This window comes from Morone saxatilis, unplaced genomic scaffold (assembly GCF_004916995.1).
Source record: "Morone saxatilis isolate NCDOM2014 unplaced genomic scaffold, NCSU_SB_2.0 Contig15, whole genome shotgun sequence".
NCBI classification, from domain to species: domain Eukaryota; kingdom Metazoa; phylum Chordata; class Actinopteri; family Moronidae; genus Morone; species Morone saxatilis.
The window spans coordinates 10,386,155-10,398,369 of NW_023339707.1; the positions used below are offsets into that span (position 1 = coordinate 10,386,155).

The following is a 12,215-nucleotide window of genomic DNA, read 5'->3' on the forward strand; positions in this document are numbered from 1 at the left end:
AACAGGCTAAGAAGCTACAGTATCTCATAACATATTAAACTATAGCTGCTCTGGCAAGGCCACTATACCTGCTGAGTCAGACAGTATGTCCCAGCAACTGCAGGAGCAATGATTCTGAATGGTTTGATGTTGTGTATCGTTTGGTTTGAGTTAATATTCTGCACACTGTTGTCATCCGAATGCTGATAAGAAATAATACACTATCTACAGTAGGCTGTCTGTGGTTGCAGATTTGCTGCAGAAAACGTTTGGTCCACAGTATGTGTGTGGTTGCTTAGACAGAAAATAGGTCTGTGTATGTCTCAGTACTTCCCTGTAGATCAAATATATCCAAAGCTTATCATTAGCATGGTTTCAGGAGTGATTGTTTTCCAACAATTGGATATTGTTGGAAATCGCATTTCTATTCAAGGAGAATATTTTTATATTATATATACAGTATATATTTTATAATTTTGAGGGGCTTTTGTCTACTAGTATTAGGACTTTTCCTGTATATATGTCACATTTTGAGAAGAAATAAACATCTGAAATTTCTTTCGAACTTAAAAATAGCCAGAATAAGGTTTATCTGAAAATGAATGAGTTCCCAACCTTTTTTTTTCTTAAGGGACCCCTTTTCTATTATTAAGTAAACTGACAACCCCTGACTAAGTGACATATTCTATGGACATGAACAGTACAGAACAACTGATAAACTTTACAATGAACCCAAACAGTGAACACAATAACTGTGGGAAGTTTGTGTAATACAATTATTAAAATCTATACAATTCTATGTCTGTATTCTTTTATTATTTTTAACGATCATACGTTCTATCAAAGCAAACGATTTCGAACTAAATATAACCGATTTTAATGTATTGTCAATTAAGAAGCTGCACAGCTGAAGAAGAGTTCTCAGCTTTGAAATAGATCAACGACATTCAGATGAAACTGTTTGCACAATTACTATGCAACAACTTTTCTCATCTACTATTTGTCATTGCTGTAAGTGAAGCAGCTCACATCAGGCATCTGCCCCAGACAAGTGTATGTGTGTGCGTGTGTTTTTTGCCCGCCATACCCTTACCATCAGCAGGCACTGTCATCAGATTTAGGTTTTATAAAATAAGGTTAAAACATTAGAAAATATTTGAGTTGCTAAATTCACACTAAGAGTGAAGCTCTCCTGATCAATATTCCTTTGGAGTATGGTGGGGCGTAAATGAGCTAGACACACTAAAAGCCAACAATGCCTGACAACCCAAGCTGTTCTGCACCCTGTGGATCATCTTATCAAGCCTATCACGGCTCTGCACCTCCATGTGCTTCTCCATGGCAGGGTTCAGGCTATTTTGAGTGCTTTCAGATCCATGAAATTGGATGTGAATTTGCATTTTTGTGCTAGCTACATCAATGTGACCCATTGTAATGAATGAGAGGCGATTGTAGTGAAGAAAAATGGAAGCCATTCTGTTGTGTGTGAGCTCGAGGGCAATTTGTGATGTTACATTTGTCATCTAAGCACTGGACAAAAGGTATAAGTATAAGGAGTTTAAAAAACTTTCCAAGAGTGCCCTTCTTTAACTATGGTATCATTAGCTTTCACTTAAGGGTTATTCTGTATTTCTGCTCACCAGTCACAGCGGGTTTGGATAGAACATATTCTTAAAAATCTATAAACCCTGTTTATTCCTCCAATCAAAAAACAATGTAAACAAAACACTGCATTTGACAAAAAATAGAACATTAGTATAAATTGCAAATAACATCTAATAAATGTCAGATGGAGGCTCTATCTTTAGCCTCCTTCCCATGAGATGTGAACTTATATAAGCTCAAAATAGAATACCAGTCTATCATCAAAATCTAGCAATCTAGTGACTAAAGTCATTATGAGTAATGCTTGCAGAATGTCTGTCTCATATGGTGTGGCAATCAATTCATGAGTTGTAGAGATATTTACTCTGGACGTCTTGTCTGGCAGGTTGACAAAATTTGCTATCCCTAGAGTAATGAATAAAAAGACATTATATAAAATTGATTAAAGGACATAAACATGTTCGTTGAAGGTTTCAAAAGAGCAATCTCCCCTTTCACATCAAACCAAAGTCATGTCTTTTTGAGAGCTGCAAAGTTGAAACAGCCAAGCTGTCAGTGAGTTGCCAGAGTTGCTCACCTCCCACCCAGCTGTAGTAGTCAAACGGCAAATGGGAAGAGCCTTGGAACCAATTTTAATGGGATGACTTTCACTGATTTTTCATCTTTACCCACTAATGCCTTCCTGCTATAAAGCATTTTTACCTAACCATTTACTTTTGCTGAATTACTTTAAAAAAGGGGTGAAGTGCATTTTAATCCATCAAAAAGTAATAAGTCTAAATAATAAAATGACATGCAAAGAGGTAGTTATGTGTTTTTCCAAGTAGATGTTGGCTATTTACACACTTTACTGAATTAAATTATACTTGCACTCAAGACCAACTGCTCTTCTTAGGCTAACTCGCTATCTTCTCTGACCACTAGATGTATCTGGTTACCTAATACAGCTCTGTCATGTTACGATTTTATTTAATTTACTCTTATTGACATTTTTCCCCTTATGGAGGTTTGCAACTGTCTATTTATGCAGTTGTTTTTACGTATGTATGATTGTCTTTTAATTGTCTCTCTGCACTGGAAGCTATTTGTGCACCTTGCTTGAAAATTTCTGTACAAATAAAATGATAATTATATCTCACATGTGTTTAGCATAGAGCGCCAAGAAGAAATCTACATAAATATGTGGTGAAAAGAACAACTCTGATTAAAGGTCTAATACAGCATTTTAGCATAAACTATCTACACATTTTAGTAAATGTTGCTAGTTCAGGCAGGTCAACTCAGAAGCTGCGGCCTTGATTACACACATGCATATGCCTTATTCCATAATCACTAACCAACGCGCTCCCTTCCAACTCTGGGCGGTCTATTTAAACTGCACAATTTCCCAGCTCTCCCTCTGCTCTGTCAATGCCGCTGTTGCCCTGCATCCGTATTGCTGCTGCTGCTGCTGCTGCTCTGTAAGCTATTGCTGCCTGCTGCAGCTTTCATTAGTGTATAATCACCTAAAAATTAGAATCATTATGTTTTTGTTTTGTTTTTGCCTTCCACTTGACCTCTAAGAAGTAACAACTTTATGCAGTTCTAAAATTTCACCTTCCTCATTGAAACTAAAACACACAAAATGTATGGTATTTGGAGGGAAACCATATTAATCTTTGAATCTTTTTTGTTGTATCAAATAACAACTAAATTAATAAGAAACAACTCTTGCACAGTGCAAGGTTTACTAATTCTAATTCTTTAATCTGAATGATTAAACCCTCAAAAATGTCAAATTAAAAAACGAATTTCTTGTAAATGATTACCATAATTCCTATGAAACACACAATATCTTTGGAATGTTGCATAGAGACTTCAGAAGCGACATGATAGCTAATAAGTAAAAAAGTAGTTCTTTCTAAGTGCAGCCTGAGAGTTGTGTGGCTATTTCTGAAAAGCACTTATCTTTTCACAGCTATAAATTACAGCTAGCCATGTTTTCATGCAATAGACTACCTAAAACAAAGTTATAGAGTGGTAAGTCAATAGTCTTGTAGTATCTTGTACTTGGATACTGTAAAAACTGACTGCGGTTGTTGAGGGAGAATTATTAACAAGTTATGTTGTTATCATGAAGGTAACAAAATGATGAATGATACTGGTAGATGGTGAAAAACTATCATCTCTCTCATCTTAATCTGCTTCTCGTCTTCCTTCCGCTCCTCTCTGTTCTCAGAGAAGCATCATGCAGTGAAGCCCCAACAGTGAGTGACATATGACGTTTGAGGAGTGATAAACATCAAAGGGGCTTAATTTGTACAGAGCGCTACTGCTAGTGTCTCCTGACAATTACAACACTGTTGTGCACTGCTGCATTCAGAAAATGCCCACTGCCTTCCTCACTAAAAGATGATTTGAAATCCAGATAGAGCACTTAGCATCACAGTGCTGACAATAAATGTTATTGCCCCTTCCTCAGATGCTCAAAACAGACTTAATTTTCACCTGAGGCAATAGCAATGAACAAAGTAGAGAGTACAGAGCTGATAGAAATGAGAGAAGCAAGAAAAAAAATAAAATAAGAGATAGAAATCTTGCAAAGTAATTACACTGATAAGGCAGTTAGGTTAGACTGGAGCCAGTAAGGGAAAAAAAATGCAAATTATGTGCAATTACAGGACAGAATTTGATAGGAGAAATCATGGGCACCAAGATACAAGGGAGTTGCATTGCTTTCATAAATACAGCTATTTCACCCTTCATTAAACACTGTGTTACCCTTGTGGCTCTATAAGCAGCACACCATCTAGGCTGTAGCATGTTCCTTCTTCGGGACAGGCTTCCAATATGCTTAGCTTTTACTGCATACCCTGCAATCTGGTGTAAAACGTTGCATCTTGCATCAGTGAAAATCCTTTCACTTACACCAAAAATATCCCTGGGAGATTAGGAAACTCAATCTGGCTCGATAACCGACTAGATTATTCCTTCCAGCACTCCCAGCAGGCGAACAGAACCTTTTAAACATTTAAGTATGTATTGTCAACAGGATCAAGAACCTTTATACTTTTAGAGGTTTAAGCCCCAACCAGATGCCAACAGAAACTGTTATATCATCCATCCTTCAGAGGATTAAAAATGTAGGCTAACTTAACTATTATGTGTGCACTACATATTCATGCAATACAAATTTAATGTTGTGGGACAGTATTAGCAAATCTAAGACTGGTCTAGTTCACCACCATCAGCAAGGATTTCCATGAATCAATAGCCAAATATAGATTACACTGTTAAAGAAGATACAATAGTGTTCTAATAATGAGCAGGCTGTAATCACTGATCTGCATTTGTTTTCTGGATCAGTGCCCAAAAGCACTGCTTTTAGGTTACCAGACTTGATAAGATTACCTGCTACACATTATTGTATATCCCTGTATGTTCTTTATTAATGGCCTTTACCTTGGTCTTTGTCTCACAGAGTTATTAAAAGACAGAGAGGAGTGAAAGCCCCTTGGTGTTTGAAAGAGCATATTGAGCTACTCTGAGTCAGAGTCTGTTACAAATGACACGATACTGACTCTCATAACAGGCTGCTCCTCCATGAATTATCCCCCTGACCTGAGACCTGCTCAATCACACGGCACACTTAATTAAGTTAAACCAAGAGCAATAAATAAGATGTATGACACATCGGCACTGATGCTTGTCCTCATTCGTTGACAAAAGCAGCGGGTCCCAGGTCAGGCCCAGGCAATGGATGAAACCAATCACAATGACATACAGTTCAGGTCAGGCCTCGGTAATTGATAGGAAATGTGAATATGATCAACAACCTGCTGGCGACTCAGGGCACCGATTTGCACTATATGCTGAAGATTTAATGCTGCTTTGTGACAAAGAAGCACCAAATTGTGGCTGGATGGATACCTCTGGCGCTCTCCCTGCCAAGGATGATCTCTGTGCCTGCTATGGTATAGAAACAGACATCAGAATTCAATCTAGCTGCACCATCTGTTTACAGATATCAGGGCTGTCATTTGATATGGGCTGCCCGGTGCCCATCAAGAGTTGAGGCCTCAAGTTCACCTTGCCATCAGAGATGCCTTAGATTCTGGTCTTATAAAATGTGATGGATGAGGGCTGTAAAGCATCAACTATATGGGGCTTGTCAAGGCCCACCACACAATCATCACAGGGGTGTGAGAAGTTTAGAACCAACAGCCAGAGTAAACACCAGCACTGCAGTTTTAATCAGGATAAAAGGAGAAAAACATACCGTGAAAGAAACATAGATGATTAATTTGTGTTTTCTAATTAATAACTTAAATAACTTACGTACAGTATCAGCCTACTGTAAGAGTCTTTTGTCGCTGGTTGTTTTTTTGTTAGAGAAGATCAGGTCAGACAACAAACAATTTCCAGAGAATCCTACTGGGTCATTACACTTTCAGTGAACCAGGATGTCTGATGTTTAAGAAAACTTGTACTTTCTAAGGCAACAAAGACTGGAGTTGAATTGAGGTGAACTAAACTAAACTGAAGTGAAATAATAAAACTGAAAAGGGAGCATATGGTTCAAGACAATAAAACAAAGTGATTATATTTTTGTATTACTGTAGTTTTGCTTGTTAGGATTATGCCAGTCATTCTTAAACAACACATTGTTTGGTTAAATATAATATGGACTTACATGCAATGTGCAGACTGGCCTCTCTGCTGACGATGGTGCCAAAAGAGTTGGATGCCAGGCACTGATAGATGCCAACATCTCCCTCTTTATTCAGATGGCTGATGTGTAAGTTTCCTCCCATGAGAGAGTAATGGGACCCAGGTCTCAGCAGGATGAAAGAGTCATTGAGCTTCCACCTGTCAATGGAGGCACATGATACACAATGAAAAACAAATCCTTAATACAGAAAGTTTCGGTGACCTGGATTTTGTCATACCCATGTGCCCAGTGTCTGATAATCAATTCTGATAAATTCTTTAGACGGACTGATGCTGATGTTTTTGCATCAATCCACATAATTTAAAACAGAGACCAAAAAGCCCTTTAACTCAAACTTTATTTCAGACTCAGAAGAGGATCCATGGCTTATTCTGCAACATTAACAGAAATAACACAGTCTGATGTGCAAAATCAAATTGAATATAACTAAAATGAGAAGAAATCAGCAACGGTCATTTCAGTCAAAAGGCTCTTACTCACGAATCAAATGCTCTACATTCCTCTGGCATTTCCTTTTTCTTTTCAGTCTGTTTGTCCATCAGCCACAGCCACATTACTCCAACTATTCCCCTCCAATCATAGTAATTATGAGACAAGAGGGCCAAGCACCAAGACTGCTCAAGCAAAATGGCCACATGCAACGCACAGGATAATGGCGCTTTTTGATTAAAACTCTGGTTTTGAATAATATGGGAGTCCAGCAAGTGTGTATGTGAGGGAGACACCAGAAATATGCCAGCAATCAACTTTCAACAGTACAATGTTGTTCACTTTAAATAATAAGAACTTAAGGTCGAAGAAAACCTGCTGAGTTGATGATGCCAGTTCAACCAAATGCAGTATGTGACCAAAACCTCCTAAATAATTATTTAGTCTACAAGGCTCAGTACCAAAGGCAAAGAGTTTACAACACATTAAAAAGGATTAAACTTTTTTTGAAAAAAACTTTTCTAAATGTATTCAGATACATTTCATCAATTCAATAGGTTGCTGAAGTCGCCTGCATTATACCCAGGCAAAGTTAGTGCGCAAATGGCACTTTCATTCTCAAACCAAATTACAGTCAAAGAAAAAGAAAATGAGAAAAAAGAAGAGGGTAAACACAGACTAACAAGAAAGATGACACTTGCAAAAGGAGACTTTCAAGAAATAGCTTTTCATCAAAAAAATAAAGCACAATTAGGTTGAATGTTAGCTCCTTGATCTTGATTAGATTTTCTCAGCTCTGAGAAAAAAAAAGCTTGAGGTTTCTATTTCTGACTTTCTTCCTCACCAGTATGGATTTAGACAAAGAAAAAGTGGGAGGAAGGGTTGAAGAAGGAGGGGAGGGAATGGGGTGAACATATGCAGCGAAGCGGTGCTCAACGACAAATTGGCTGATTGGATTGATTTAGTGATTTGGTGTTGCAGCTGGAACTGGTCCAAGAGCTCCAGATGAGACAAATCAAGGAACCATGGTGACAACTTGGAGTGGGGGCTTTATGTGGCAGCGGTCATTGGGTAGTCTTAGACAAATTAATGTGTCCTTGGCGCCCCTGAAATAGACCTGCCTACATGCTCAGCAGTCAACCAAGAGTCACCCATCATATGGTGTCCTGCTACTGAACCTCAAAAGAACCCAAAACTCTTTCAAAAGTAATTTCGAAAACTGGCACGTGACCTTTGGTGAAAAACAAAATTGGCAACGACAGCACTGTTATGTATACTGAGTGAAATAACAACGCAGCAATATGTCCATCTGAATATCAGGCCCATCATTAAAGGGGATAAGTATGATATCATAACAGCTTGTGATCAATCTGAAAATCACTTTTTAATGTGGTACATCAACACGTCACAGTTGGTGGCACTTCCTGTAATTAAGGAGCTAATTAAAGCAACATTTGATTTGATATGGAGCTGGGCATGCTCTCAGAACTCTCTTGAAAAACTTGCAGATTTGAACTCATAAATTGGTTTTCATTTAAAAAAAAAGATGGACTATCCAGACAGTGAAATAGCAACTGATTGCTTAATACGTATTCCACCCGATCCAAGTGATAAGATCTTGTACATTCATTTCAATTTGTGCCCATTAGGCATAACACCAAGGATCTTCAAGCTACATTAACAGCCGCATATGCTGATATTATGAGGGATCGTTTCAACCTATTACACATTAAATGCTTGGCTTTGCAATTTGCATTTAATTACACTGACAGGAGTACAACAGCTATGTGGCCTTATTTGATAGACTATGAATTAATAGCTTATGCGCTTGATGCACTTTAAAGCAAATCATTGTTTGTCATTTGTTTTCATTTGTCATCATTTTAGCGGCAGAGGAAGTAGGCATCAATTTGTTTCTAACACAATTGCCAGGGGACCACTCAACCTCACAGGGCCATGTGTACTGAACGAGGACAACAAATAGCAACTGTTTTTATACACCTCGGTCCACCAAGTGATTTGAATCATGTTTATTATACATGTAGTGATAGCCTCCAAATCAGCTGCCCTGTAGCAATGTAGTCTGTGCGGCCTTGGGCAGTGATGCTGTACGTAAAACTTTAACTGTAGCTGGCCTAAAGCAGAGATATGAGTAGACAACTTCTGCAACAACATTTCATGTGAAATATACTTGACTGGTGTTTTTCTCTTTCACTGGATCTCTGTCATGATAGCAGCAGAGTTTTGGTGCATGATTCTCTTGGGTCACTTGATCTTTTCAATGGTCAGTGAAACTGATGACAGGAAGCTCTCAAAGTGAATTCTACAGCGGATCAATGTACACCCGCCAATGCACATATAAAATAGACCAACAACTGAGGCCAATTAATTCATCATTCTCAAATTCACCATGACTGACAGTTGAGCTAAGTGCTGCAGGCAGTGAGCAGCAGCGAGCCACAAGGTCCACAAATCCCCAGTTTTCCCAGGGTGATAAATCCAGTCTTGGTTTTTAATACCTGAAAGTTCTGCGTAACAACAACCGAACAGTGTGCATAAAGCCATGCCTGCGGGTGTTACCTGTAGAAGGGTGGTGGATGTCCCTCGGCCTCACAGCTAAACACCACCTCTCTGCGATTCTCGCCAGGTTGAAGGGGAAACACCACACTGCCGGGTTGTTTGGTAAACATGGGCCTTAGCAGGACTCCGCTTCCTGGGTGGAGAACCAACAAAACTGCATCAGCTTTGATGTTCTGGTAAGCCTGAAAACCAGTTCTCACATTTTCCTGCTGGCAAGTAGAAAGCTTACAGAGGAGGGATGCAAGTGGAAAACAGTGCTGCTCAAGAGAAGGTTGAATCGCAATAAAATCTCTGTTTGGCATGGATCCATCGGCCATGTGAGCGGGGGCCTGATCATTTTTCATATTAGTCGTAAAAAGTTGCGAGATCCCTGAGGTACTGCATAATCAGCTAGTAACCTTCATAAAACTTTAATGCAAACATCTGAATGTACAGACTTGTCAAAGGCACACTGCACTGCCACTGTGCTTTAGCACAATTTCATCTAAACCCTTCAAACCTATCACCTCCTTCCCAGGGGATGTTATCCAATAAGACATTTTAAAAAAAATGCCACAACAAATACTGAGAGTAATATGTTCTCATTTTAAATCGCCCCCGCTTATTTGAGCCATCAAAATAGTGCCCTTTGTGACTCAGATGAAGAAAAAAGGCAGTAATTTCAGCAGTTTGGGTAAAAAAATACTTGGAGTTGTTTTTCCTTCCTGAGATACAAAATCAAAAAAACTTGTTGCGCTCTTTTTATATAGTTTGTTTTTTTTGTTCTGAGGAAGTGGAATACAAATTGCATATATTTTAAATGTTATCCAAACTACACATTATTATTTATAATGCAAGCTTGTCATGATACAATAAACCCCCAGTGGTGCTTCCACATCTTTTTCAATTGCACTTTTACATTTTTGCATATATGAACTGTGTTTCTGTTTTTTTTTGTCATACATTTTCATCATGTGTTCTGCAAAGAAAAAACACGTATTAAATATGCAATCATCAGCACAGCACATAAATTAATACAACTCTAAATTCCCTGAGTGATGTTATGGCATTATTGATTCATTGTCTTTGTAAGATCAAAAAAGAACAAGAAAACACAAGAAACGAAGACAGCCGCATGTCTGTGTAGCGTGACATTTGTTTCCTAGTTAATTACAAAGGTACAATAGTGAATGCATGTTGTGTAGGCAAAGCCAAAAGCACGAGTGACCCATGGGGTAGTCAACACTGGATTAACATTTCTTTCTGTGACGGAAGAAGAATTCATTTGGATTTGTCAGAATACATTTGCATTTCTGTAATGGCACAGAAGCTGGAAGATTCTGTAGGTAGGGTAACTAATTTGTATGAGAGGCAGGTATCCTTTTCAAGTCTCTGGCACCATGGGAGTACAGGTTTATCCTCAAGACTCAAAATAACTCTCTGAGAGGGTGGAGATGTTTGACAAGGGACCTTGTAGGCTGATTGTTCCTCTCCACAAGGATAAACCTCTCAGAAAGTTACACAGAATAAAAGGCCGCCTAATTATAATCTTTGTTAGATGAAGCGTGTCCCTCGAAGCAGCGCTGAGAGATGATTGATTACCAGAAGAGGCGTCTTGTACAGTCCATATTCAAACACAAATCCTCAGACTTGTTGTACACAAACTTGGAAGGATGATAGAGCCTTGCGGTAAACATGAGATGAATCACTGTGCCTTATTAAATTGACAAATGAGTCCAGTTATCAAGTCACAAACATTTTCATTCAGCGTTATTTTGAGAAAATACTTAAAAAAATGGGTTATTCAGCTGGCAGCCCCATAACCTAATCTAGCCCATTAGTTATTAATTAGTACTTTAACTTGCAGATAGAATTAACTTGTGCAATTTTATACAAACAGAAGAGTATTTTTATGTTTATATCACCACCATGTGTGTTGTTTGATGCTACAAGTTCTTCTACCTGAATAAAACATTAACCTAAAGGTGGGTGATCTCGCATGCACTGCAATTCAGTGTTTGGGTAGTACTGTTAAAAAGATTCCTTAATCATGTATGGTACAGTTTATTTCACAGAATAATGTCAAAAAAATGATGATGTTACAAAACCCAATGAGATAAAAGGTATTCATTCACATATTCGAAGGATTTACATTGTACTGTATAAGACCTGATTAAGAATGTGGGAAAATGTGTGTTTGAGCACAGTGAGTGATTCATGGTGCTTATTTAATGTGTTGGACCTCTTACTTATCACTTGCGCCCTGCTCAAACAACCACTAAACAGAACTACTTGCATTACCCCTACTGCACCCTAATCGCACTGAACCATGTCTCATTACATTTTTTCATAACCTTGGTGTGTGTTCTCTATCAATCCCTACAAGGACACCAGTGCACAAACCTAACTCAATATTCAATTAATGGAAAATTAATCAACATAGATATTTGATTGCAGCCGTACTCTTAGTTATGGCAGCGCTGAACTGACCGGATCCTTGGCAGCACCATGGCAACTGTTATTATAATGGTGAATAAGTGTCAGAATAATGAGAAGGGATTGAGCTCTGGGGCTGTGCCTGGGGGCTCAGTTCAAACTGATGCAAACTCTCTGAAACTCTTTCGTTGGCCTAACAGGAATGAATGTAATATGCGGTATGGAGAAAGCAGAGTAATTTTCAGGTTTACTTTCTGGTAATCAAATATTGAGGTGCTACATGCAACACCAGTGAAGTTCAGACTGAGATCCACAAGCCATAAGACACTGAGGGATTTGTTTTTCCTCTAGAATTTCATTTTGGTGGCATACCTGTTGGCTCAACCAGACCATGGATGCATACTGGAAGTCCCCCTCCATTTAAAATTTTTTTTTTCTTCTCGCTTACAGTTGGATGTTTGAGCTCCACTGTACAGAATGATGTATGTGCAGAGTT

At 38.5% G+C, this 12,215-nt stretch overlaps 1 protein-coding gene across 1 annotated transcript in view; it reads right to left on the bottom strand.

The window, feature by feature from the left end:
• The window catches only part of cntn3a.1 (contactin 3a, tandem duplicate 1), a 64,064-nt gene that overhangs the window by 46,005 nt on the left and 5,844 nt on the right, over positions 1-12,215 (bottom strand). Inside the window, exons 2-3 of the mRNA XM_035656787.1 lie at positions 9,305-9,437; positions 6,257-6,432 (exon numbers count right to left, since the gene is read on the bottom strand). Coding sequence (XP_035512680.1) covers positions 6,257-6,432; positions 9,305-9,437 — 309 coding nt within the window. The remainder of the gene's footprint in view (positions 1-6,256; positions 6,433-9,304; positions 9,438-12,215) is intronic.